The sequence below is a fragment of the Narcine bancroftii genome, chromosome 9 (assembly GCF_036971445.1).
Source record: "Narcine bancroftii isolate sNarBan1 chromosome 9, sNarBan1.hap1, whole genome shotgun sequence".
NCBI classification, from domain to species: domain Eukaryota; kingdom Metazoa; phylum Chordata; class Chondrichthyes; order Torpediniformes; family Narcinidae; genus Narcine; species Narcine bancroftii.
The window spans coordinates 100,103,174-100,128,018 of NC_091477.1; the positions used below are offsets into that span (position 1 = coordinate 100,103,174).

Consider the following 24,845-nt stretch of genomic DNA (forward strand, 5'->3'; position numbering starts at 1 on the left):
CCACACTCCTGTTCGGCTCCGAATCATGGGTCCTCTACCAGCATCACCTACGGCTCCTAGAACGCTTCCACCAGCGTTGTCTCTGCTCCATCCTCAACATCCATTGGAGCGCTTTCATCCCTAACGTCGAAGTACTCGAGATGGCAGAGGTCGACAGCATCGAGTCCACGCTGCTGAAGATCCAGCTGCGCTGGGTGGGTCACGTCTCCAGAATGGAGGACCATCGCCTTCCCAAGATCGTGTTATATGGCGAGCTCTCCACTGGCCACCGTGACAGAGGTGCACCAAAGAAAAGGTACAAGGACTGCCTAAAGAAATCTCTTGGTGCCTGCCACATTGACCATCGCCAGTGGGCTGATATCGCCTCAAACCGTGCATCTTGGCGCCTCACAGTTCGGCGGGCAGCAACCTCCTTTGAAGAAGACCGCAGAGCCCACCTCACTGACAAAAGGCAAAGGAGGAAAAACCCAACACCCAACCCCAACCCACCAATTTTCCCCTGCAACCGTGTCTGCCTGTCCCGCATCGGACTTGAGAGCCACAAACGAGCCTGCAGCTGACGTGGACATTTACCCCCTCCATAAATCTTCGTCCGCGAAGCCAAGCCAAAGAAGAAGATACAAGGTAACCATCCTTAACTAGTTCCTGATGATAATATGAGCAGAAAAAATGTGCCCTGTAAAGGCTGCTTTTCAGTTTCACAGCCAAGTGTCCTTTATAAGGATTTGTGCATATATAAATTTCCAAGATTAATCAAGAGTTTATTTTCATTTTTTTGAGGATTTTGGAAACAAAAGGTTTCAAATAAGATGGAAGAGCTTTTATAAAAAGAATGAAGCCTTAGAGATAATATTGTAAAGGAAATATCAGCAATTTATGTTTTAAATTGTTGCTTTATCTGTTCCTTTTATGTTCTGCATTTGGAGCCAACTATTGTGCAATGTCTGGCATCAGCAAGAGTGCAACAGACCAAATGAGAATGTAGCATCAGGGTTCTGTTCAGTGTGATTTTCTGGCAATAGCATGTTAAAGCTAATTGGGCAACAAGAATTCCAGTTATGTGTTGACTTTAATAAGATGAAACAAATTATTATAACTTAAATGTGTTGTTGCATTTCAATCAAGAGCCAAGAAATATTGGCTCTGTTCATTCGCAGATGACAAGTTACAGACTGACAAAATTAAGTTTGAAGTAAACAGTTTCTGTGTGGTATGGGGGAAAAAAAAACTATTTTTAGTTTATTGGTAAACTATTTTTTACCAGGTAAATTATTTTTGGCTATTTCCATTATTCAAGGCACACAATAAAAGTCCACTTACTGCATTTTTTAACAAACCACTTTGAATGTGAAGGCTGCAATATTTGCAAATAATTTACAGATTAGACCATGCAACAAAAATGTTATTTTGCTGAAATAATATATTACAGTGTTAATGTCATTAGAAGTCTGAGCTTAGATATAATGGAGAGAGAGTTATGTCCTTGGAACATTCCAGATTTGTCAAGTATAATTTCTCTTTCACAAACCCAAGTTGATTTTGCCCAATCCTGTCTCTTTTAGATTCATAGTCAGAGATGAACAACGCAGAAAACCAATTTCAATCTTTTTAGCCATCTACATGAATCCAATTTGTCTGTATTAAATCCACAGCCTCTTATATCTTAGCTAATTAAGTAAAAATATCCAGACCTGCTAGAGGAATTCAACCAGTCTCACAGCGTCCATAGGAGGTAAAGATATATTACTGGCATTTCATCTTGGCTAATTAAGTGTCTGTCTAAATGCCTCTTAAATGTATATGATTCAATACCTCCTTTGACAACATATTCTTGAAATCAACTTTAGTGGTACTAACTGCAGAGCTCAAGTGACACAGCTTACCAGAGAAGAGTCAACTACCAACTGGTTTTTTTTATTTTAAACAATCACGTGCTTCATAAAGGGGAATGATGTCAGCATGCCTCATAGAGGGGAGTGATGTCAGCATTCCTCATTGAGGGGAGTGATGTCAGCATTCCTCATTGAGGGGAGTGATGTCAGCATGCCTCATTGAGGGGAGTGATGTCAGCATGCCTCATAGAGGGGAGTGATGTCAGCATGCCTCATTGAGGGGAGTGATGTCAGCATGCCTCATTGAGGGGAGTGATGTCAGCATGCCTCATTGAGGGGAGTGATGTCAGCATGCCTCATAGAGGAGAGTGATGTCAGCACGCCTCATAGAGGGAAGTGATGTCAACTCGCCTCATAAAGGGGAGTGATGTCAGCATGCTTCACAAAGGGGAGTGATGTCAGCATGCTTCATAAAGGGGAATGATGTCAGCATGTTCCATAAAGGGGATGGACATTGAACAAAGAGTCGAGAACAGCAGGAATGTATGTAGGCGGTGTTCTATGATGAGTTCCTGGAACTGGAGCCAGGGAACCCATCGTGTTTCTTAGTTCTTGTAATTCCTCTCTAACCGAGGATCTATCTTTGGCTGGAGAAGGAGTGATGTCTGCCGGTACTAGGAGTGGAGCGCCGTAAACTAAATCTGCTGAAGAGGTCTCCAGGTCATTCTTAGGTGCTGTTCTAATACCCAACAAGAACAGTCATAGTAATTCATCTGCCCACTGATGCCTGTTAAATCTTGCCCACAAGGTTTGTTTCAGATGCCGGCGGAAACATGACACTAGCCTATTAACCTGCGGATGGTACATCATAGTATGGTATAATTGCGTACCACAAAGTCTCGCCAGGTTTGCCCACAAGGTTGAAGTAAACTGAAGTCCCCTGGCAGAGGTTAGATGGACTGATATTCCGAATCGAGCACATGTTTCAGCCGTGGTGTTCATCATTGGTGTAACTTCCAGCCAACAGGTAAAACGGTCAACCATTGTTAGTATATACTATAAACCTCTGGACATGGGCAGCGGGCCCACAATGTCTATGTGTACATGCTGAAACCTTTGAGTCATAGGTGGAAATTGTTGAAGTGGTGCTCAAGTATGCAGTTGGACAGCTGCCTGACAGGAGAGGCATGTTCATACCCAGTGAGTGACCTGCTTCCTTAAGCCATGCCAGACATATTTTGAGGACATAAGCTTGAAGGTTGTGCAGACAGATGGATAGGACAGGCCGTGAATGTGGTTGAAAAGTTTCCACTGCCAAGACAGTGGGATGATTGGTCATGGGTGGCCAGTTGAAGTATCACAAAATATGTTCACCTGATTGGGGCCCAATGGAAAATCAACTAAGAGCAGGTCCATAATAGCTGTATGGAAAGCTTGTACCTCCTGGTCCTCCTGTTGGATTATTACGAGAGCCCGGAAATCCAGCCCTCCTGTAATCGCCTTGACCTCTGTCCTGGAGAAGGCATCAGCTACAACATTATCTTTATCAGACAAATGCCACACATCAGAAGAAAATTCAGAAATATAGGCTAGATGCTTCTGCTGATGCGCCAACTAGGGATCTGTAATCTTGGCAAGGGCAAATATTAGAGGCTTCTGGTCAGTAAATGCAGTAAAATGCCTGCCCTCGAGAAAATATCTGCAATGTTTGATGGACAGATAAAGCGGTAACAACTCCCGGTTGAAAACATTGTATTTTAATTCAGGCGAGCTGAAAAACACCAAGAGTTACCAGTGACCGCTGATTTTTGGTTTTAGGTCCGCCCCTATGGCAATGTCCGATACATCTGGTGTGAGTGCAAGTGGAGCGTGCATATGGGGGTGGGCCTCTTTTGCTTTGTCAAATGCTTCTGTGGCCTTCGTAGTCCAGAGCATTTTTTTTAGGTTTGCCGGTGAGGATGTGGAACAAGGGCTTCATGATCCTGACAGCTGCTGGAATGAATCTGTTATAAAAATTAACCATTCCCAGGAATCCTTGAAGCCCTTTAACTTTGTCTGGAAGAGGGGTTGATAGAAAGGTCAAAATCCCTCTGGAGCAATTGTCGCAGGTGTTGTCTGTGCTCTCAGGAAGTCTGCTCCCAAAATGGGCTGTCCTACGGCCGTTAGCGTGAAAGTCCAGCGGTAAGGCATGTCACCTAATACCAATTGTATTGACTTGGTACCATAACTGTTAATTATAGTGCCATTGGCGGCACGCAAGTCAGCTTGAGGCACTTGAGATTCCCACTCATAAGAGGATGACGGGAAGATACTGAGCTGAGCTCCAGTGTCGACTAGCAGTTTGTATCCCGTGAATTGATCAGTGGCATATAACAGGCCGGTCAGGTCGCCAACTGCTGAGGCCATCAGTGGCGGTTGGCGTTATCGTTTCCCTGGGAGTCAACCACATAATTGCATGGTGGCACACAGCAGCACGCAGTCCTACCCCACTTTCTGTGGTAGAAACATCACTCACTGTTCTCCAATGGCTTTTTCTTCCTCGGTAGCTTGTGGAGTGCCATAAAACTGGCGGCTTCATTGACTTGACTGTCCAAGGTGATCTGTTGAATCTTTGCCACGGGAGGCTGCATACCCTGTGAAGTCTGCCTGCCTTCCTCACCAATTCCTTTGGTTTGGAGAAGTCAGCAGAAGAGAGCTGCAGGGTGATGTCACGAGGGAGCCATTCCAAGAAGACTGCCTTGAACATTAAGCAGTTGAAATGGCCGTTTGCAAATGCAAGCATTTCATTCATCAGTTCTGATGATCTTTCCCCCAAATCATCGAGGTGGAGTAAGCGTGTGCTCATTTCTAGGTCAGACATGTTGAAAGTCGTGAAATGTGCCTTAAAATCCTCCTCGGGCGGGTTGTTGATGAAATCATCTACCTTGGCAGCAGAATCTTCATCCAATGAGGTGACTACATACCAGAATTTGGTGGCTTCATTTTTATGTTCCTAATGTGGAACTGAGCCTCAGCCTGCTGGAACCATGGACCTGGTCTGTGAGGCCAGAAGGTGAGCAGTTTCACAGCCACCGTGTGCAGCACAGTAGTGGTATCCATTCTGCAGGCTTTCTCATTATGTTTCACCGTTGGGGCTCAAAAGATGTTGAGCATCTTTCGGGGTCACTAATTTAGTGGTACTAACTGAAGAGCTCAAGTAACACAGAGACCAGAGAAGAGTCAACTACCAACTGGTTTTTTTTATGTTAAACAATCACACGCCTCATAAAGGGGAGTGATGTCAGCTCACCTCATAGAGGGGACCAATGTCAGCTCGCCTCATAGAGGGGACCAATGTCAGCTCGCCTCATAGAGGGGACCGATGTCAGCTCGCCTCATAGAGGGGAGTGATGTCAGCTCGCCTCATAGAGGGGAGTGATGTCAGCTCGCATCATAGAGGGGACTGATGTCAGCTCGCCTCATAGAGGGGACCGATGTCAGCTCGCCTCATAGAGGGGACCGATGTCAGCTCGCCTCATAGAGGGGAGTGATGTCAGCTCGCCTCATAGAGGGGAGTGATGTCAGCTCGCCTCATAGAGGGGACCGATGTCAGCTCGCCTCATAGAGGGGACCGATGTCAGCTCGCCTCATAGAGGGGACCGATGTCAGCTCGCCTCATAGAGGGGACCGATGTCAGCTCGCCTCATAGAGGGGAGTGATGTCAGCTCGCCTCATAGAGGGGAGTGATGTCAGCTCGCCTCATAGAGGGGAGTGATGTCAGCTCGCCTCATAGAGGGGACTGATGTCAGCTCGCCTCATAGAGGGGACTGATGTCAGCTCGCTTCACAAAGGGAAGGGATGTCAGCACACGCTTCATTCTGTGCCGACCACTCAGTGCGGCAATTCTGCCTGTCCAGCTGTGCAGCTGCTCTGTCCACCACACACACCAAGGTTTTTCCAAGAATTCCACCATTGTATGGTGAAATGAACTATAGTATTTTCCCCATTTCTGACGTCAAGGCTATCTAGCCTATACATACCTGTTTGCACTTTACCTCATTTTTAAAGTATCATAATTGTTCCAGAATCAAAACAACGTTGGAAAATGATCATCATAGCATCCCATTTGTGTATGGTGAGTTCCCAGTACTCTGGATGCAGACCAATGAGTCGAAGTGAATTTGCAGTCTTTAATCTTTTCAATTCCCTTACTATCACTGGCTTCATTTAGTTCCTCTCTCTTTCATTGGGCCCTGTGTTCCTCAACATTTCTAGAAGATTCTGGGAGAGTTTGTATCCTCCTCCTGAAAACAAGACAAAAGTATGTTTAATTAGTTTGTTATTTCTTTGTTCCCAATTACACATTTCACTGATTCTCACTGTAAGTTTTAATTACTCTTTTTTTTCCTCTCTTCACATATCTCGAGAATCTTTTGCAATTTTATCTCTGCAGTCTTATTCTTACACTTAAATGTCTCATCCGAATTTTCAGAATTCTAAATATCTACCACTCCTTTGGTTTGCTAGCTTCTGTGACCTTATTTTTAATAATGATCTTTAGATCTAATACAATAACTATTTTTGACAGAAATTCATGATTGAGCCAACCATCCTGTTTTATTTCTGTGCCAGCCTGGAATTAAAAGTCATTGCAATTCATCTGCTCTTTTAAAGTTTGTTCATTGCCTAATCATTGTGATCCCTCATCCATGCAAACATGATGATTATCTATGCTAATTCCAATGGCCTGCACTATCCAAGTACCTGTCCAACTGCCCTTTAAGTGCTGAAAATGTGCTTACACACCTTTTTCTCTAGCATGTTCCATAGAACCACCATCCCACCATGTGTGGAAAAAAACTCCTCAATAGAACATGGAACAGTATGGCCCAGGATCAGGGCTTTTGGCCCATAGGTCTTCATTTAGCCCAAGCTAAACTGAAACACTACTGCATGCACAGGATTATATATATCCCTCTCTTCCTTGCTTTGTCATGTGTTTATTTAAAAGCCTCTTAAATTCTACTATTTTATTCTCTGTTTCCAGCACCACTCCTGTCATCTCGTTCTAGCCTCCAACTTTCTGTTCTGTCATCTCGTTCTAGCCTCCAACTTTCTGTAAAAGAAGTGACCTGCATATCTCCATTAAACTTTACCCTAACACTTTTAACACCTAAACCTGTGCCCTCAACTTTTAGACTTCACTGCGCTTGGAAACAGACCTGATCTGCCTTATCTATCACCTTCAAAAATTTATACACTTCCATAAAGCCACCCCTCAGCATTCTACATTCCAATGAGTACCCATTCCTATCCCATCTCTCTCGCTGGGTAAAGCCCTCCCTTCCAGGCAAATTCCAGACAAAAAACCCGCAGACAAGGGTGGTATTGTTGCGATCTGGCATACTGACCTCTACCTTGCGGAGGCCAGTCGACAGCTCTCAGACATCTCCTTTTATCAACCCCCTACAATAGGACTCCTCCACCACACATCAAGCCACTATCTCCAATACCATCTCGTCTGGTTACCTCTCTTCCACAGTCACCAATCTCATTCTCTCCCACCCCCACACTGCCCGTTTCTACCTTCTACCAAAGATACAAAAACCCAAACATCCAGCAGACCCATTGTTTCTGCCTACTCTTGACCTACCAAACTAGTTTCATCTTACATTGCCCTCCATCTCCTCCTCCTTAACTTCAGATTCCCCGAACCAGGCAGCCTGATCTTCACGATGTATGTCCAATCCCTTTATATCTAAGGTCTGAAAACACTTCACTTCTTACTGGACTAAAGACCAGACTAGTCACCCTTTACTACCACCCTGGCAGAACTTTTCCTCACTCTAAATAACTTCTCTTTTAACTCATCTCACTTCCTCCAAATCAAAGGAGTAGACATTGGTCCCAGCTATGCCTGTCTGTTTGTGGGCTTTGTGGAGCAATCAAGACCTCTCAACTCTTCCTCCTGTATATTGATGGCTATACCAGGGCTGTCTCATGCATGCGCAATGAGCTTATCAACTTCATCCACTTTGCCGCCAACTTCCACCTTGATCTCAAACTCACTGGTCTATCTCTGATAACACTCTCCCCTTCCTGGATCTCTCTGACTCCATCTAAGGAGACAAGGTTTCCACTGACATATACTACAAACCCTCTAACTCCCACAGCTACCTGGACACCCTGTTCCCTGCAAAGATTTCATCCCCTTCTCTCAAATTCTCCATCTCCACCGCATCTGTTCCCAAGATTAGGTCTTCCAGTCCAGATCTTCCAAAATGTCTGCTTTCTTCCACAAAAGTGGCTTCCCCTCCACCACTAACAACTCAACTCTCACCCGCATCTCCACCATTTCCCGCTCAACTGCCCTGGGCCCCTCTGCCCGCAGATGCAACCAACATAGAATCCTCCTCATCCTCACCTACCATCCTACCAGCCTACCAGCCTCCGCATTCAACACATTATCTAATGAAATTTCCAGCATTTACTATAAGATCCCACCACCAGACACATTTTACCTTCTCTTCCCCTCTCAGCCTTATGCAGGGATCGCTTCCTCCATAATTCTCTCCTGCACTCATCGCTCCCCCCCCCCCCCCCAGCACCTTCCCCTGTTCCCACAGGAGGTGCAATACTTGCACCCACACCTCCTCCCTCACCACAGTCCAGGGCCCCAACATTTCACGTATATCCATAGGACTGATTTACTGCTTCCGATGCTTCCTTTGAGCCATTCTTTACATCAGAAAGAAAGGTTGCAGATTGGGAAATCACTTCACTGAGCACCCCCTCCTTGTCCACAACAACAGTGACCTCCAAGTAGCCAACCATTTCAATTCTGAGTCACACTCCTAGACTTCCGTGGTCTTGTGTACTATCCCACCCAGACCATCCGTGGACTGAAGGAACAACACCTTATTTTCCGTCTGGGCACTCTCCAGCCAAATGGTATTATCATTGACTTTTCTGCTTTCTACTAAACCTTCTCGCCTCTTCTTTCCCTTCCCCCATTCCTGTCTTTCCAGTTCTCCCCTCCCTTCCCCCTTATCCACCCAGCCATCCTTCCTCTCCTTCATTGGTGCTTTCTCCACCTATCATTTCCTGCCTTTTTCCAGCCCCCCCCCCCCCCGCCCCATCTATTTGTCTGGACACCTACCGGCATTTTCCCATACCGTGATGAAGGGCTCAAACCTGAATCATCAGTAATATATCTTTCCCTTTGCTACATAAAGGATAATGTTTGACCTCCTGAGCATCATCCATGGTTTTGACAGATTTTTGTGATTTAAATTCCTGGTGGAACCTCTTCTGCCTTCTTTCTAATGCTCCCACATCCTTTCTGTAGTATGGTGACTAGCACTGTACCACAATACTCCAATCACAGCCTTACCAATATTTTCTGCAGCTAAACTATGATGTCCCAACTCTTCTGCTCAATGCCTCAGCCTGTGACGGCAAACATGCCAAATGTCCTTTCGTCGCCTATCCATCTGTGTCAGGGACCCAGGGGCTTGCACCGCGAGGTCCTTCTGTACATCAACACGCCTGAGTTGCCTTGAGTTTCTGTGCATGCTGTGTTAGTATTTCATGTTCCAAAATATACTCACAATGGTCCAGATTGAATCCCATCTGCCATCACTCCTCTGCACAGTTCAACCAATTTATGTCCTTCTGCATCCCTTCCCAACCTTCTTAGCTTTTTACTACCTTCCAGCTAGTTTTTGTGCCATCGGCCAACTTACAGATCAGTTCACCTTCATTCTCATCCAAATCAACGATGGCTCCAGCACTGACCACTGCAGGGCATCACTAATTACTGGATTCCAATCAGAAAAGCACACCTCAACCATTGCTCTTTATCTCTCATCATCAATCAAATCTTGGATCTGGTTTGTCAACATATCTAGAATTCCATGTGGCCTGACCTAGTATGCCTGTACTGACATGCAGGGCTTTGTCAAAGGTCTTCTAAATTTCATCTTTAAATATTTGTTTTTAAATTACAGAACTAAAACTGTGTACAGTAATCCAGCTCTGTGCTCATCAGTACCCTGTACAATAGTAGTAATAATTCCCTATTTCTAAACTCCAGTCCTTGTGCAATGAAGACTGGATGTACTGTTTGCCTTCCTAACCTCTTGCTGCACTTCAATGATCACCAATTGATTCTGCCGACCAGCCCACTTTATGAGCAATATTTGAAATATTACAGACAATCACAATAGTAATTTCCTGTATGTGGGATAGATGGATTTGTCTCACTGTATTCCAAATTGCAGGTGTGGCCACAGAACACTTGATGATATGATGATAACCATAGACTGAGAAATAAAGTGAATGTTTCTTCAGAATAAGGAGAATTTCTGGGAGATTAATGATGCTGCAGGCAGTTTCACAGTCCTGCATTCCAGGTTTGTTTCTGACCCTTGTCACCATCTTTGTGGAGTTTGGATGTTCTCCTTGGTTTTCCTCCCGTACCCCAAGCACATGCTGCTTGTTAGATCAGTTCCAGACTATAGGTGGGAAGCAGAAGAATCAGGGTGGAATAGATGGGCGTTGAGGAGAGTTTAAGTTGCAGAGCATAATTGTGGAAATGAGATCGTTCTGAGTCACCATGAGTTTGATGGGCAGAATGGCCTCCTTCACTGTCAGAGGAAGCATAAAAAAGTGAAAAATGAGGCACATTTGAACTTGCAGAGAAAGTATAGAGGGTGAAGAGAGCAAAAGGTGAAAGTCAGTGACTGGGGAGAGTTCATGAAAGATTGAAAAACTTCAAACATGAATTTGGAATAAATGATCATTTGAATTTGTTTAATTTGACAATGTCTGAGATAGAAGATTAAATGTTGCTCCTTGAGCTTTCATGGCAACAGTGCAGGAAGCCAAATACAGAGGTCTGAGATGTAGTGAAATAGAAAAGTGAAGTGAAGGACAGCCAAAAGGTGGACTGAATGGAGATGTTCTGCAGAGGAGTCAATTTAATCTATAGGTGGTTTCCTCAATGTGGAAAAGACCACACTGTGAGCACCAGTACTGGAGGAATGACAAGAAAAGCAGTCGCTGCACTGTCCTACCCAAACATTGCCCTGGGATTCAAATTAATCCCCAGGAGAAACGTTTAATTTTTTAAACTAAATTATGGATACATTGAGGCACTTGCCCTGGATTTTCACATAAAAAATCCTGCAAAAAAAATGGCACCAGTGAATGAAAAGGGGGCTTTAAAATTTTACCTGAAATTTTTGGACCTTCGAACCCTATTTGAACTCAGTGGCACTCTCTACGTTTAGCTTGTAATTACCCATTTCTCTTATATGAATGTTATATTTAAGGTCTGAAATTTGGCTGCCTGCTATTGAAATCTTACAACATAGCTTTAGTCAAATTTGTTTACTGTGATTACCTCTGCCATTGTTTGATCTGATAACACTGTTGAGATAAAACAATATTAAATACTCCTATCTCTACCTATCGTCAATGTCTTTCAAATACAATTTATAGTTATTCACTCAATATTTAAGCAAGAAAAAGATGTTTTAAATACATTTGGAATTTTATCGTGGATTTGTGTTATTAAACAGGATTTTCATTTGCACAGGATTTGTATTTTGGAAGCCATGACTCAGAAATCAATGTGATTTATTTTTTTGTAAAATCGCCAAAATTAATCTAAAGTAAAAAGGAAATAAATTAATCTACCACATAATCTTAAAAGCATGAATGAATGATTTTGAACGCATGCATCCAGGCCTGCCCATCTCAAAGTTGCTAAACTGGTTTTATAAGTGGTAGATGTTTGGATGTTATGGGTAAGCCATGGTTATAGTGCACTTATTTATAATGCATACATATGGTGATCATTTTTGATTGCTCTTAGATGGGAGTGGTTCATGGAAGGAGTTAAAATTTGACCGATTATTCAGAGGCTTGAATTACTCTCTCCTTGCTCCTCAACATTTTATCCCTGTTGACTTTCAAGTTATGTGGAGCATTGAGTCAGCATACATAAGGCAGATTGAAAATTTGGCTGAATGATGAATGAACAATAACCTCTCACTCAATGTCACCAAAACCAAGGAGTTGATTGTAGATTTTAGGAAGGGAAAACCAAAGGTGCATGATCCAGTGATCACAAGGCAATCAGAGGTTGAGAGGGTGAGCAAATTTAAATTCCTGGGTGTCACTATCTCGTAAGATCTTTTCTGGGCCCAACAAACTAAGATCATTGTGAAGGGTGTACACCAGCCCCTCTACTTCATCAGGAGTTTGCACAGGTTCAGTATGACATCGGAAACCTTGGCAAACTTTGGCAGATGTGTAGTGGAAAGTATGCTGACAGGCTGTAACACAGCCTTTTATAGAGGCACCAGTATCTCTGAGTGGAAAGCCCTGCAAAAGATAGTGGACACAGCCCACTACCTCTCAGACAAAACCCTCCCCACCATTGAGAAGATCTACATGGAAAGCTGCCATTGGAGAGCAGCAGCAGCAATCATCAAGGATATGCACTGTTCTTACTGCTGCTATCAGAAAAGATGTATAGTACCACAAGACCCAGACCACTAGGTTCAGGAACAATTGCAACCCCTCCACCATTAGACTCCTAAACAACAGACTCAGAGACTTATTAAAGCACTCTTATTTTGCACATTATTTATCACTGATTTTTTTTTTGTATTTGCAGTCAGTTTGTTTATATTTCTTTCTTTGTTTATATTCTCTCTTTTGTATATGTATCTTTCTCTGCCTGGCCACTAGGAAAAATAATCTCAAGATTGTATGTTACGTCATGCATGTACTCTGACAATAAATTTGAACTTTGAACTATCAAAGCATCTCCTGTAGTCTGCAGTACTACTTCTAGTTGAACTTGAATTAATGGCTTGTGAACTGCAATTCAAATTTAGCTCCTCCAGATCCTGCAAATGAATCTATGGCTTTCTCTGCTCCATTCTTTCCTATCCTTCCCCAGCCACAGCTAATTGTATATCCACAGCCAATTTTCAGCCAAGCTGTTTACAAGGACTGCTCTTCTGGTCTCTGATGTTTTCCAGCTCTGCTTCCAATGCTGCAGCCTATTGGCTTCAATGTTATTTCCCACCACCTTTAAGCAAGACACAGATAGAAAAAAAGGGCTTGTTTTTCTTTAAATTCAGCATAACCTAGAGGAACATTTGATAGTAATGTGTAAAATCATGTATGATTTTGATAAAACAAGTAAACAAAAACCATTTACAATTATGAAAGGTTGGCAATTAGAAGTAACCAATTTAAAGTCAGTGGCAAAAGAACAAGAGTATATAAAGAAAACTATTTCATGCAACAATCTGAATCCTACTGTCTGAAGATGCAATGGAGATAGTGCCACCAACTTCTTTCAAGTAGGATTTCAGTTAATGCTGGAAGTGGAATAGCAATACGTCCCTTTGGAAAACTCTGGAGTACTTTCTCAGAGCCAAAGAACACACGATAGATTGAAGGGTTCCTTTCTACCCAATATTATTCCCTGATTTAATAATTAAAATGGATCTCAGCTAATGAACCCAGGATGGCTCCATCTGAATTTTTTTCATCAAGTATGGCATCCATTCCCCCCTCCCCCCATATCCTATCAACCACCACAATGCAATAAGAAGCAGCAGCCCTTGATCAAAAACTAGTGCCCACTAACCATCATCGCTTCTCAATGTTGTCATTGCCACTGGTACCCATAGATCATTACTACCACCCTTAGTCTACTTATGATAGACCATGAATATTATCCATACACACCATCATCAATCAGCACCCACTGGCCACCACCAATGAACACCAGCCACAAACTACCATCAACCACCACTACTCACTGACCATGACCTATCAATCACTGACACCCATCAACCACCGCTACCACCCATCAACCTACCGCCATCCAATAACCACCATCCACCATGCACTAACCACTATATTAACCATCAGAACCTATTGATCATTAGCATGACACATTAACCATCACCACCAAACTCCACCACCAGCCATAGACCGACCATCACCCATCGACTACCAATACCACCAATGACCACTGCCATGCATCAATTACCACCTTCTGTCAGCCATCATCACCCATCAATCTTCACCACGCATCCACCACCACTACCATCAACTACCACCATTACCTATGATAACCAGCCATTTGCCACTACTACCCAATGACAACTACCACCCATCACCTACCATCCATTGAACAACACTATCAGTGATCCCCCATTACCCACCAACCATTATGAAAACCACCATCCATTTCCTAAATAACAGCACCTATTGACCACCATCAATTAACTACATATACTGAAGAATAACCATCAGCCATCACCAACAAGATTCAATTTATTGTCATAGAATTAAAACAGTGTCCTATTACATGAAATTTCTTTTTGCCTGCTGCAAGGCAGATAGATTCACCATGGGCAGGAATTGTCTAAGCTCCTCTTACAGTCAGACTTAGTCAGTCAGAGAGAGAGAGAGAGAGAGAGAGAGAGAGAAAAAGAAGCAGAAGAGAGCCCCCCCCCCCACCCACCCGGCCCTGAGTAACCGAGGTCCATAGATTCAGCTCCAACACTTCCACAGCCCCTGCAGCCACACATTCAGTCCAGTTGACTGGGCAGCTAGAGCCCATGGGAGCACTGCATCTCTGTCCCCTCGCTCCCTGCGGGTCCGCGCCAGTGGCAGCGTCGCCACTTTTCACTGCTTTATTTACTCTTGTTCCCAGTTACAATTAATACCTCACTTCCCAGTTGGCAATTAAACCTTGAAGTGTTTCTGTGAAGTTCACGTGCGCAGCGACTGCACTCTGCCGCTCCTCTGATTGACAGCTTAAGTCATGTAAATATCATCACCACTGACTGATCATCACCATCTATTTATTTGGACCATTGCCACCATTTACCTCTACCAACTGACTCCAATACCATTTGACCATCACTAATTGACCATGATCACCTACTGACTAAATTTACTGTGGCTTTAAATGAACCACCCAGATACCAGAGCTGGAAGTGTAACAATCTTATTCCAGCACAAGCAGGCATGCCAGGGAAACCCGATAAGAAAATTTATTAGGATCTCTCTGAACTCTTAATCACATTGGTAACAGGGGGTGATTAAATAATGGCAACAGTTACACCTGCATAGTTTACTTCAAGATTTTTGGATTGACCAAAGGATATTCTTTACAATGGACCACATTTTAACTGGCAGGACTTTCAAACATCTTTTGAGGCAAGGTAGTTTACATCAATATTCCAAACTCTTCAAAGAATCTCAGTGTTATGGAACTGACTTTCTGAATACACAGACACTCTATGTATTGATTGTTAGAACAAAATCTATGACCTATGAACATATTTAAAGTGCTAAGTTACAAAACAGTCAGTTGGGAAACTTCCTTGATGTCAATCACAATGGTGTAAAATAGCTCAAGACTGATGTAAATCTTGTTTGATGGCTCTATTATCTGGCCATATTGCCTTATGATCATGCCAGTTTCCAAAATTATGTCTCTAAAGTGGCCACCTGCTCTTTTCACAGATATGGTGTTTGTTTATGCAGATGTCTGAAATTTTAACACTGATACCTGTTTGTTACACTTGAAGATAAATCTAGTTCTCTTTTACATCAATGGCTACTACCCAAGAACAACTGCTTATAGGGGTTTTCCCAAATAACCCTGCAAATCAGCCAATCAATCATTGCAATTAAGCAACATGCCAGACATAATTCTTCAGTGGTTTGAAGGAAGAAAACTGAATAATGCAGTTACTGTACATTCAAATAATGCCCATATTTGCACTAAGACCCAGCATTTGCAGTTTATTTTTATTTTAGTCATACTGTTCATACTTAACTGTGTGCGGGTAAGACAGATAAAGATAGTTCTGCAAATGATAAAAAGTAAAACCAACTGAAAATTCTGAAAATATGCAGGAAGTCTCTTTCTGTAGATGCTGCCTGACATGCTGAGTGATGTCTGCCTTGTTTGTTGAAATTATAAACATGCACCAAACCAAGGTGATGGCCTCTACTTTATATAGTTGCTTGAAATTATTCTACATTAGTGAGGCCAGTGGTACTCCACAAGGTAATATTTTTAATTAATTAGCTTTAACAAAAACACCATTGAATTGAATTTAAGATTGTCCACATTCAAAAAGATGCTAGGAAAAAATGTACTCTTAATTAAAGTTGATTAATTCAACACATAGAATTTCCACCATTTATGTTTTTGTCTATACCAGTTACAGAATCTACTAATTCAATATTTTGTAGTGCAGAAGTGTAGACTATAGCCCCTTTTCCACTGGCATCCTATCCCAGGAATTAACTGGGAATTTACTGGGTCAGGATCTAGTGGAAAAGGAGCATTGTCCAAACTCCGGTGTCAAATGACATAATTTCACACCGGGGATTAACTGCCTCTACCCCTACTCATATCCCAGGCATTTGCTGACACCGACATGCTGATAAAATCAAAGGAAAAGGAACAGCAGAAAGTCATCTGTTTCCAGCATACAGTAGAACACTCTGAACCCTGGGGATGAGGGTGTTCTGTGGAAAAGCAATTAGTATCCTGTGGTGACACGACCACCAGTCTACTGCAGGGGGTGATCTCTATACCTGTAGGAAGATCACCTAAGGGGCTGACTCCACCTGGCTGGCTGCCAATCAGCCGACCTAATTATAAACCTGAGCCGGCCCCTCCTGAGCCAGTCACACAGGGAGCCACCAAGTCATGAAATGGTGTTCAGACTTTTACTGGAATAAAGCATGTTGTACAGTCTTTACTGAGTTTGCGCTTGCTTTCTGCTACCTCAGCACATCACATATCCAAGTTAAGGATAGCCCAGTAGAAATGGTTTAAAGGGCTTCCTATCCCGGGACACTGCACAGCCAATTAACTGGGGTGCCAGTGGAAAGAGGGCTTGCGTTGCATAGTGCGAGAGTTCCACCGAGTAGAATTAGCCATCTTATAATTGTGAGTAGCTGGCTTTCAATTTCCCAACAGATTTGGCTGAGAGGGAATATTGATGCTCCTTGTGTACATGCCTTTTTTAGGGGACAGAAAGGGATAATATAAACAGTAATTGTAGTTTAAGAATAATTATTTGAAGGGCAAACCAAGAAAGGACATACACTGTAAATGGTAGGACACTGAGGAGTGCAGTAGAACAGAGGGATCTGGGAATACAGATATATAATTCCCTGAAAGTAGTATCACAGATAGATAGGGTTGTAAAGAGAACTTTTGGTATATTGGCCTTCATAAATCATTATAGCAGCTGGAATGTTATGGTAAAGTTGTATAAGACATTGGTGAGGTCAAACTTGGACTATTGTGTGCAGTTTTGGTTGTCTAACTACAGGAAAGATATCAATAAGATAGAAAGAGTACAGAGAAGATTTACAAGAATCTTATCCGGACTTCAGAAACTGAGTTACAGGGAAAGGATAAACAGGTTAGGACTTTATTCCCTGAAGTGTGGAAGAATGAGGGGAGATTTGATGGAGGAATTTAAAATTATGAGGGGAATAGACAGAGTAAATGTAGATAAGCTTTTTCCTTTTACGGTAGGTGATACAAACCAGAGGTCATAGATTAAGAGTGAACGGGGAAAAGTTTAGGGCGAATATAAGGATGAACTTCTTCACACAGAGAGTGGTGGGAGTGTGGAAAGAGCTGTCAGCTGAGATGGTGAATGTGGGCTCAATTTTAACATTTAAGAAGAATTTGGACAGGTACATGGATGAGAGAACTATGGAGGCCTATGGATTGGGTACAGGTCAGAGAGACTAGGCAAAAAAAAGGTTTTACCAGACTAGAGTGGCCAAAAATTCCTGTTTCTGTTCTGTAGGTTCTATTATTGTAATAAGGGCGCAGAAGTACAGGTCCTATGTACCAACCTATGTAAACCTGATTAAAAAAAACTAAACCTTCCCTACCTCATTACGCTCTATTTTCCTTTCATCCATATACCTAAGGGCCTTTTAAATTTCCCTATTCTTCCAGCCTCCACTGGCACCCCTGGGCATTCATTCCAGGCACTCACTACTCTCTGTGGAAAAAAAACTTACCCCTGACATCTCCCCTAAACTTTCCTTGTTTCACCTTTTACAGATTTCCTCTGTTGTTCGCTACTCTTGCCCTGGGAAAAATTAGGTGGTTCTCCACCCTATTTGTACCTCTCATCATCTTGTAGACTTCTATTAAGTCACTCCTCATTTTGCTTCACTCCAAAGAGAAAAACCATAGCTCAACTACCTTGCCTCATAAGAGATGTTTTACAATCCAGGCAACATCCTGGTAAATCTGCTCTGCACCCTCTCCATAGCTTTCACATCCTTCCGGTAATGAAGTGACCAGGACTGAATACAATATTCCAAGTGTGGTTTGAACAGAGTTTTATAGAGCTGCAGCATTACCTTTCAACTCTTGAACCCAATCCCCCGACTAATGAAGGCTAGCATATCAAAAGCCTTCTTAACTACCCTATCAAACTGTGCAGCAAATGAAGGATCTATAGATTTGGACCCCCAAGGTCCCTCTGTTCTTCCACACAATTGAGAATCCTCCTTTGTATTCTCCTTTGACCTTGCAAAATGCATCACTTCACACTTAACTGACTTGAACTCCGTCACTTTTTCACCAAGCTCTGCATCCTGTCTATATCCTATTGTAACCTACAATAACCTTCTACACTGTCTACAATATCTCCAACCATTGTGTTATCTGAAAACCTACTGACCCATCCCTGTATTTCTTTCCCCAGGTCATTTATAAAAATAAAGACCAGAGGTCCCAGAACAGATCCCTCTAGAACTCTATTAGTCAATGATGTCCAGGCAAAAAATTTTCCATCCATTACTACCCTCTGCAAGCCAATTCTGAATCCACACAGCCAAGTTTCCATGGATCCCATGCCTTGTGACTTTCTGAATGAGTATACCATGGGGGAGTTTGTCAAATGCCTTACTAAAATCCATATTAACTACATCTACCACCCTACGTTCATCAATTTCTTTTGTTACCTCCTCAACAATCTTAATTAGGCTTGTGAGGCATGACCTACCCTTCCCAAAGGCATTCTTCCTTTCTCTGAGAAGACTATACATCTCATAAATCCTGTCCCTAAGAATCCTCTCCAATAGTTTGTCCACTTCTGATATTGTACTCATTGGTCTATAACTCCCAGGATTCTATGACCTTTATAAATCAAGGTGACTATTTTTGCTATTCTCCCATCCTCTGGTAGTTCCCCTGTGACTAGGGAGGATGCAAACATCATTACTAACACTCCAGCAATCTCTTCCCTCACTTCCTTTAGAATCCTGAGGTAGATGTCGTCCAGTCCTGGGGACTTATCAATCCTAATATTTTTAAGAAGATCCAGAACCTCCACTTTCTTAATCACCACATACTTTAAACATATATTTGTTCTATTCTTACCTCAACTTGACCAAGATTCCTCTTTCTGGTAAACACTGAAGCAAAGAATTCACTTAGGATCTCCCCTACCTCCTCTGCCTCCAAACACTTGGTTGTCCCCTTTAACCTTAAGAAGCCCTAACATCATTCTCCTCTTCCTCCTGATCTACATGCATGCATAGAATGCCAGGATTTTCCATAATCCTACTTCCCAAGGCTTCCTCGTGCTCTCCTAACTCCTTTCATTTGCTTCCTAAATCTTATACGTATGCTTCCTTCTTCCTCTCAACTAGTGGTCTCACCTTTATTTTCAACCATGCTTCTCTATCCTACCATCCTTTCCTTGTCTCAATGGGATAAACATGTCCAGAGCCACCTGCAGGTTGTCCCTAAACATCCTCCACATTTTTCTGTGCTTTTCCCTGAGAACATTCCCAATTTACTCTCCCTAGTTACTGCCTAATCCCATTTTAATTAGCCCCCAATTAAACATTTTACCATTTTTTTCTGCTTTTATCCTTGTCCATAGCTATGCTAACGGTCCGTGAGCTGTGGTCACTTTCACCGAAATGCACCCTCTCCTAGAGGACCAGTACCTGATCCAGCAAGCCTTTCCTCACATACCATGTCAGACATCCTTCTTGGACACACCTGACAGATTCTGCCCCATCAATGAGGTGCTAGTCAATATTTGGGAAGTTGAAGTCTCCCATAACAACAACCCTGTTATTTATGAGCCTTTCCAAGTCCTGCCTACTTATCTGCTCCTCAGTATCCTGATGACTATTTGGGGTTCTGTAGACTACTCCAGATACAGTAAAACCACCCCCACCCCAGTCTTCTTTCGCACAGGATCAATTCTATCTAGTCGCTTATCATATCCAATTAACACCGTTTGTTGGTCTGGATTCCTCCCCATTGTTTGAATTTTGAGATCTTCTGATATACCCTTTCTTTCTTTTTCAATCTTTTTATAAAACATATTATAGTAAACAATATAGAATCAAATAATAAAAAGGAGAAACATCAATATATTGCAATACTAATACAATGGATATAATATATGAACAATATTATCCCTTCCTCTTCAATTTGGAATATTCAAAAAAGAGAAAAAAATTGTTGTTATTGTTATTACTGATACATCCTACTTCTGCCTTTTCTGATTTTCCTTGAAGAAGGGCTCAGGCCTGAAATGTCGCCAGTATATCTTTATCTCCCATAGATGCTGGGAAAAAAAACAGCTGAGTTCCTCCAGCATTTTGCTCTGTTTGCAGTGATTGGTCCCTTCCTTTTTCTGACTTCCCTTATCAGTATTCCAAAGAGTTTGCCTGACCTACTATGTGTTTCTAGTACGTTCTGTTTTGATATTTATTGGCTTTGGACTCCAAATGGTTTCACCCATAACAAACAAGTGAAAATTGGCCCACAGCATCTTGGAAACCACAGCCTTTGTATTTCTTATAAATGCAATTGTTTCCATTCAAACATTTACATCAAGCAAAGGTAAACAGCCTTTTGTTATCAAAGCATTTTTCCATTATTATGTTTTATTTCCTTCAGGCAAAATTATAAACTATAATCCAATCAGTACTGCTTTTGAAGGATAACATGTTGTGCACGTTATCCTTCGTATCTTCCTTTGAGCCGCACACATTTTTCATTATGGTTGATTTTGATGATCTGACTGTAAATTATTCTTCTTTATATAATTTCAAACAAAATAGTATATGAATAGCATGACCAATAAAAGTTGAGAAAGTCATGGCTGAAAATAAATCATTTCAACAGACAATAATTTATACGATTTTAGAATTATTCTTTCAGTCTAAGAAAATGGGCTTCTTAGTAGTTCCTCTTGTTACCCATCTGTAATTCTCCTCCAGAAGACAATGATAATCCATTGCACTTAGTTTTGTGAAAGTGGTTCTTTAATGCTCTTTGGTTGGATATCTCAGCAAATGATGTACAAGTCAGGATGATTGGAAGGGAACTTGGAGGTGAAAGAGTTTAATGTCCTGTGTCCTAACATTGCATCAGAAATATAGGACAAAGTGTTGCTCATAGTACATTCACTTGAAGGGGTGGGCAACGAATGGATCACCTTGCACTGGTGAACATGGAGCTTCTTTTTTTTTATAGCTGGACCTCCACTTACCCCGACAAATGGAGCACTATTCATCATCTACCTTGCAGGTGGTAGTAAGGCCCTGCACAGTCAACATAGTTGCATTCAGTTCCTGAAAGGCCCAATAAATGTCTCCAATGGGAATGTGAACCAAACAGAACAGGAGATGGACACTGACTATCTCATAGTAATCCCCACCTCTAGTTATCATCTGGATCAAGAAAATGAGGTCAACTGTTGCCCTGGGAAAGAACCTTAACCTTTAACTCCTTTTGGGTGGCAATAGAAAATAGGCAATGGGAAAATTAGATATATTTGGAAGATAAAAGGGATTGGGAAAGAAATTATGAAAGAAAAGCTTTTCGGGTTCATAGTCTAGTTGTATTGAACGACATTAGCAAGATTTATTAAACTTGGATGATCTAATTAATTGAATGGTAATCAATAATTATCATAACCACCCAAGAATATGCAATCTAAAATCAGTCATCATGTTGTTAAGCAATACTTGCACATCTTCAAACCTTAACTTTCTTCCAACAAGTAGGAAACATTGACATTTAAATGCCTGGTATTTAATATTTCTCTTTTCAATGTTGTGGAGTTCTTACCGGCCTGTCAATTGATGATTTAGGATTTTTTTTAAAAAGACATGAACTGGTGTTTCTATATGGATTAATAGTCGGGGAGCAGAGGTAGAGAGAAGTGTGGCGGGAAAAAGAGCAGGAGCAGGTGACATTGAACCGAAAGATTCCCTCTGATCCGGTTGCATCCATCAACCGGCCAAATCAATTTGCTTCAGTGGAATTTAAGGGTCACATTCTTGCAGCAAATGAGTTTCCTCTTCGACTGCGTGCAGTTTCTCGTATTCTGCGCGGGGAGCTGCACCATCTGCCATCTCCAGGTGGAAGTCGAGCGTTTCTTTGCTCCTCTGGAAAGCTGGGTTGCGTCCTCGGCGGGAACACCGGTTGAGCCAGAATGCGGTGAGCCCGAAGATAGCCAGGAGAAGTAATATGTTCAGTGCAATATGCCAGCAGAAAAAATTAATGACGAACATCAGATTCGCCATGTCATTGTCCTTCCAGGGTTTGCCTGTCAATGGCTTGTAGAGAATGAAAGCAGCGTGCAGGAGCCAAGTTCCCTGGATCATCACCAGGCAAGTCTTGGTGAACCAAAGGATGGGATCATTGGGTCTCCACAATTCGACCGTGAGGACGAGGCAAACCAAGAAGCAGGCGAGAAGGAGCATGGTGTGCACCGAGTTTTCTACTTGTTCTTTGCCATGCATGTGGTTGGAAAGGAGTAGGGCTTCAATATAAAAGGGGATTGCGATGGCAATGCTTTCATAGAGGAATACGCGTCTCGACAGGCAAGCCTGGTTGATGATGTCCACCCAACCACTGAGAGCGAAATGGGCGTACATGGTGACGTGCTGCCACTCGTTGGGGTGCACGAATGGATAATCTGGCTTCTCTTTATTGTAAAGAATCAGTTTATAGACTCCGGGAGGATAAAAGAACTCTGCCATAACTGCCAACGTACCGTAAAGGAGCTTCAGCACCCCTTCAATGGGAATCCGCTTCAGGCAGCTCCTGAATCCAGCAGGACGAGGGGCAGATACCAGCGGGATCTTCTCGCCTCGAAGTAGCAGCAGAGAAAATTTGAAGGAGTAAAGAATACCGAAGGACAAGAAGGCAAACCCGGGCGATATGTGACCAATGAAAGTGCCCATGCTGACACCTGAGTGTTATTTCCTGAATGAATGAAGACAGCGTTGAGAGGCTGTCAAACCCGCCTCGCTGGGTGGGAACTTCAGTCTTGGGCTGGAAACTTTCTTTCCTGGGAACGCCCCCCCCACCCCCCCCCCCCCCCCCCCCCATATCGGACACATCGGATTGCAACGACGAATTTTAGCGACATGAAATGCCATTTGAGTGGGGGAATTGGTTGATTTTTTTATCACGGTTCCGCACAATAAATGAAATGACACTTACGTTCAGACACAGCGGACGCGCGGTGCAAGATCGCAAGCCGAGTGCTCGTTCACCGTCGAGCAAGGATTGACTGCCTGCCCACCAAGCTCAACGGAGCGACCTGAGATGATAAAAGGCATTTCCACTGTGCATAGCCCCCCCCCCCCCCCACCCCACCCCACCATGGTTTCCTAAATTAATTTTTGGAGGGGTGAATTATTTTCTATCCAATCCCAAAATGTTTTTTTAAAAAAAACACTTTTTATCGACAAAAGGGTGATGAAGTTCCTTCTCCAGCATTCCGAGTCAAACAGTGGTCAATTCGAGCTCGTACTGCCTGCTGTGTTCACGCTGCCACATTGGAAGGAAGGTTGTCTTCTTTGCCGTGGAATTAGTCCAAGCGGAGCAGGAAAGATGCCGAGTTCCCGTTTTAACAATTGTCTAGTTACTTCTTTCTGTTTGAGGTAGGTAGTATACACAATTGTATGCAGCATTGCCTGAGATTGTTTAAAAGCTCATTGATTTCCGTAGCACACGTGCGAGGAGGCATTGTTTTCACCACCCACTCAACAATCAGTTTGGCGTTGAGTAAAGACCGAAGAACTTCCTTTCCTTTCTCCATTCGGTTCCTGTCTTTGCTACTCCTTCATTTATGGAGATAACTACGTATAGAATATGGATTACAAGAATGTTACCCCAAGCAATCAGACGCTGTAGTTTCCTTTACAACATTTCCTCAATGAAACTCCTGTTTAGCAGATTGTCACATATTGGCAACATAAGTTGGATGGGATTGTGTTACGCTCATTCTAAAATCAATTGCTAAAGTTGCAAAGGTTTAATAATTCTGTGGTGCTATCCAATCTCTAGACTGATTTATTGCGTTGAACATACTTTGAATATTTGTCTGATTTGTAATGACATTTTAATGCAATTCTATTGGCTCCACCGTCCTTTCCCCTGAGGAATAGATTTTGTAATAACCACAGTAAAGTCTCCAGGTAGATAGGCAGTTCCAGAAATTGAAATCAATTTTGCTCCCCACTGTAATTGTTTCATGGAGTTTATGTGTGAGAGGCGGGTCTACCCTTTGTAAATGTTATTTAACCGCATTTCATACGGAAGTGGACATCAGTGGCTCATGAAGGCAGAGTTGATCTGATTTCCTTGCCCCTCCCTGGTCCAGTATTTTTATGTGTTTGCTAAACACGGAAATAATTATCCAGTTGAAAATCAAAACTACTCCCTGGATTAGCAATGGAAAATTAATAATTTACTAACCTCTCCCAAAAGAAGTCCATTTCAGGTGATAAAACATTTTGACATATGTAGTCATCCCAAAATTCCATCGTTGCTGGGTTTTGCAGTGGACAAGTTTTCTAATCCAGAGACAAATAATAAGAAAAAAAAACCCAATAAATATCCAATTCAGGATGCAGTGTGACTTGCAAGAAACTTGGAGATGGTATATT

General features: G+C 42.5%; 1 protein-coding gene and 3 long non-coding RNA genes across 18 annotated transcripts in view; 1 reads left to right on the plus strand and 3 right to left on the minus strand.

Annotated features, from left to right (window-relative positions):
• Positions 1-1,876, minus strand: part of LOC138742514 (uncharacterized) — a 182,917-nt gene extending 181,041 nt beyond the window's left edge. For all 10 annotated transcript variants that reach the window (XR_011344238.1, XR_011344237.1, XR_011344236.1 and 7 more), the window contains exon 1: positions 1,692-1,876. This is a non-coding gene — a long non-coding RNA (uncharacterized lncRNA). The remainder of the gene's footprint in view (positions 1-1,691) is intronic.
• Positions 1,877-5,680: 3,804 nt separating this feature from the next.
• LOC138742515 (uncharacterized) overlaps positions 5,681-24,845 on the plus strand; it is a 34,332-nt gene continuing 15,167 nt past the window's right edge. For all 6 annotated transcript variants that reach the window (XR_011344243.1, XR_011344242.1, XR_011344241.1 and 3 more), the window contains exons 1-2: positions 5,681-5,946; positions 10,094-10,225. This is a non-coding gene — a long non-coding RNA (uncharacterized lncRNA). The remainder of the gene's footprint in view (positions 5,947-10,093; positions 10,226-24,845) is intronic.
• On the minus strand, positions 5,988-24,790 carry LOC138742517 (uncharacterized). Its single transcript, XR_011344247.1, has 2 exons — positions 24,655-24,790; positions 5,988-6,115 (listed from the first exon to the last, which is right to left on the minus strand). It is a non-coding gene; the product is annotated as an uncharacterized lncRNA (long non-coding RNA).
• Positions 20,449-23,207, minus strand: LOC138742510 (transmembrane epididymal protein 1-like). The gene has a single exon (XM_069897008.1). The coding sequence runs from the start codon at positions 23,130-23,132 to the stop codon at positions 22,209-22,211; it is 924 nt and encodes a 307-aa protein (XP_069753109.1). The 5' UTR covers positions 23,133-23,207; the 3' UTR covers positions 20,449-22,208.

Excerpts from the sequence above, each read along its gene's own strand:
- LOC138742510 (XM_069897008.1), bottom strand. The coding sequence starts at position 23,132 with ATGGGCACTTTCATTGGTCACATATCGCCCGGGTTTGCCTTCTTGTCC.